Source organism: Austrofundulus limnaeus, unplaced genomic scaffold (assembly GCF_001266775.1).
Source record: "Austrofundulus limnaeus strain Quisiro unplaced genomic scaffold, Austrofundulus_limnaeus-1.0 Scaffold0, whole genome shotgun sequence".
Classification (NCBI taxonomy): Eukaryota; Metazoa; Chordata; class Actinopteri; order Cyprinodontiformes; family Rivulidae; genus Austrofundulus; species Austrofundulus limnaeus.
This window is the reverse complement of record NW_013952402.1, coordinates 1,001,757-1,005,429: the sequence shown is the minus strand read 5'-3', so window position 1 is coordinate 1,005,429 and position 3,673 is coordinate 1,001,757. Positions and strand designations below refer to the sequence as shown.

The 3,673-nt window shown below is 40.5% G+C and overlaps 1 protein-coding gene across 5 annotated transcripts in view; it reads left to right on the top strand.

Moving 5' to 3' along the window:
* golga4 (golgin A4) overlaps positions 1–3,673 on the top strand; it is a 28,149-nt gene that overhangs the window by 20,779 nt on the left and 3,697 nt on the right. For all 5 annotated transcript variants that reach the window (XM_014005746.1, XM_014005658.1, XM_014005506.1 and 2 more), the window contains 4 exons: positions 300–386; positions 2,583–2,603; positions 2,690–2,758; positions 3,063–3,138. In XM_014005746.1, coding sequence (XP_013861200.1) covers positions 300–386; positions 2,583–2,603; positions 2,690–2,758; positions 3,063–3,138 — 253 coding nt within the window. The remainder of the gene's footprint in view (positions 1–299; positions 387–2,582; positions 2,604–2,689; positions 2,759–3,062; positions 3,139–3,673) is intronic.

Below are 3,673 nucleotides of genomic sequence, written 5' to 3'. Positions count from 1 at the left end.
CTCGCTAGCAGCCTCGCACCGATGACCTAGTTGATGTCATCATTTACCCAGAATGCTTTGCGTGTAAATAAAATGGCTCTGTCCGTGTTAAAATATATTTTTAAAAATTTTCCAAACTAAACAGCCTACAGTATTTTTACAGTCTTTATTTTACAGTTAAAATATATGTTTATAAAATAAAGTCTAATGTTACAACGAATCAGAGATCCCTTTAAATCCACCAACATGCTTGAGCTGTGTTGTTAAGATGATGCGTAGGAAATGACTTGGTCGCTGTTTGTTTGTTTCTTTGATTTCAGAGTCGAGAGGAGGAGATGGGAGACCGAGTGTGGCAGGTTCAGAAACAGCTGGAAGACCTGCAAGCACGCTGCCAGGAAACTTCAGAGGTACAGCCCCCCCGTCTGAAACATCTGTGATCGCTGTCACAATCCAGTGATGTATTCACAACYTTTCTTTAGTTTTACAATGGTGTGGAAAAAAATCTTGCTTTTAGTTATTATATATGTGGCGCTGGAGGGTTTAGACAGCTAGATAWAATTTCTATGGTTATTCTGTTGGAGTAATAAGTCACTTTAGTGTGGCTGAATGGAATGGCAGAAGTCATGAAATGATTCATTTTCAGCTTCCCTCTGGGATGTGATCAGTCTAAGAGAAGCGAGAACCATTCGCAGGTCTGAGTGACGGCACAGTTCATCGCCGTTTATAAACTTTGTTTGGAAGTTCACATCCAGGTTAACAGACTCGATTATCATTTTATATTTTTTGCTCCGTAACTGAAGGGTTCTATTAAAGCTAAGCTCAGGGACAATTTGCCTACACACTTTGCTTTGATTGGCGTCCCGCTGCAGTCCTGTGGCGGCAATCCAAAGATMGCCGGATGCTGCGAGGCTCATTTGAATCACTCAGGAATGCTCTCTGCGAGGCAGCAGCCCGCCCCCATCCCTGTTCTCAATTATCATCACAGGAGGTGATTCCAGCCTAAAATATATGCACTACAGGAGTATTCACATGAATTATATGTGCTGGAAAGAAGCCAGTTAGCACTTTGGGGGAGATGTCTCCAGGTGCCGTTGGAACCACACAGCGGTGTTTCCACCTTTTTACACGTTTATATGCACACAAACCCACAGGATTATACTGCTCTTCTCACTGCATTTTTCCCAGGTGAGGTAATAACTTTATGGGGGATTGTAAGGCATTACGCCTTTCCTTACTGCGGGCCTCACAAAACCATTTTTCACATGGACAGTGGATAAGAGTGTCTGTCCACACAGGAAGCAGARCAACAGTGCTTAGAGATACAAAGCTGTTAGAATAAAGTGATGAACAGACGATCCTCTGGATTTTCTGTTATTGTCCTTTCTGTTATAATAGTTCCTCTCAGAGCTGCCGACCTATTTCTGTGGCTCTTAATCTTTACTTTATGAAATGTTAACACATTTTGTGCCTTTTTTTTCCTTAAACCCCACAATTTGCAGCACATTTTCTCATCCAGTAACGAAGAKCACAATGTGTCTCTTTGGCTTTAGATTTATTAAAAACCCAAGAACRGATAGATGTATAGATATGTGCTGAAATTAATCAGTGGATATTTGGAGTCCGTGCACTTTTAGATTACTGCCATTGCTAATCATTCAGTTTAACTCAGTTTATTTATATAGCACCAAGTCAGAACTGTCTCAGGCCACTGTACACAAAACKATCCATCTAAGAATCACTTTGTCACAGTCTTGCATCCTGAGCAACACATGGTGACAGTGGAGAGGAAAAACTATTTTTTAACAGGAAGAAACCTCCAYCAGAACCAGAACCAGGCTCAGGACAGGAAGCCTTCTGCCTCCACCAGCTGGGTTTTGGGTTRCCCAAGAGACAAACACAACTGACTGGTCCAGGTGTATTTTCCTCTGGAAAAAAGACAAAGAAAACATGTTATTGTTAAACATAATTACAGCAAACATATAGAGGAAATAAAACATAACTGTCTACTTTTAAAGCCAGAATTTGCAGAGTGTCAGCCTCACGGAGAGAAACTGAAATTTGGTTCCACAAGAGAGGAGCTTGATAACTGAAAGCTCTGCCTCCCATTCTACTTTTAGAAACTCGAGGAACCACAAGTAAACCTGCAGTCTGAGAGCGAAGTGCTCTGTTAGGAAAACATGGAACAATAAAATGTTTAATATATGATGGAGCTTTGTATGTTAAGAGTAATATTTTAATTATATTCTGAATTTGACAGGGAGCCAGTGGAGAGAAGTTAAAACTGGAGAAATATGATCTCTCCTTCCAACTCCCATTAAAACTCTAGCAGCAACATTTTGGATCAACTGAAGATTTTTTTTTTTTTTTAGAGTTTTTGGACCCAGATAATAAGGAATTACAGTAATCCAGTCTAGACGTGATAAACACATGAATCAGTTTTTCTGCATCATCTTTAGCCGAGATGTTTTAGTGATATTATGCAGGTGGAAGAGGGCGGTCCTAGTAATCATGATTTGCATTCCATTAAGAAATGTTAGCCTTTTAGAGTACTTACTGCACATATAAGCTCTAACATATATATGTTTTTTACTTCATGTACACAGATGACCCCTGATGACCTACAGGTACATTTCTACATTTTTATTCAWGTYWAATTTCACGATTCATCTAAAAACCTGCTGGTTTGACCCTGTTCCTCTTGTGACGGCAGGCTCAGCTCGCCGAGAAGACCACTCTGCTGAGCGAGGCTCGGCTGAAGGAGCAGGGCTTTGTTGAACGAGTGAGTGTCGCACTGTTTGTGTGTACGTTTTGGCGGGATAACTTTAAAAAAAATAAAAGCACATCCTTAAAGCTTTCCCAGAGGTCTGCYGCCTCCCGTCGATGCTCTCCCACTGTGTCGACTTCACTGCGCCGCACATCTGTTTACATTTGGTTTGACTCTATAAACAATCAGAGCAACACCTCCCACAGATTTCTCTCCTCACAAACACCCACTAAAAATGACCAACAAAATGCTCGTTGGGCAAAATGCATAGAATTACCTCAGGAGTAATGTCTGTGCTTTGCATGTTTCTCTGCACTAGATTCACTCGCTGGAAGACAAGATTAAATTTCTCCAACGCAGCACTGTCGTAACACATCTGGGAGGCTCATACAAAGGTAATTTTAACACTAAGAATCACTTCGTTCTGCTTCATGGTTCAGTTTCCTTTCAGATCAGCAAAAAAAGGGACGAGCGCGTGTTCCAACAAGGGAAATGTGTTCGATCTACCATTTAGGCTTTTCATGTTGAAAATCTGATTATATGTTCCATTAACCTTTGTAGGTTGGTAGTACACCTCCCACTGAAACAAGCTTTTGAAGGTCTGTTTATCTTGTTTGGCTGCGCTTCTGCAAACACGTCGGTCAACCGAGCTTGATTGTAGGTTTCCAGGTTATGTCGAGGCTGTGGTTTTTGAATGAGGTTTGGTTCAGATTGGAATTACAGTTTGAGTATTTCATATTGCCATTATGGTAAAAGTTGGGGTAAACCTTGACAGACTGGATCTTTGGGTATATCATAAAGCAAACATCAGGGCTGCTGTTTCTTACAGCTTCTTTAAAGGGATCCCCGATTAGTTGTAACATTAGACTTTATTTGATAAACATATATTTTAACTGTAAAATAAAGACTGTAAAAATAATGTAGGATGTT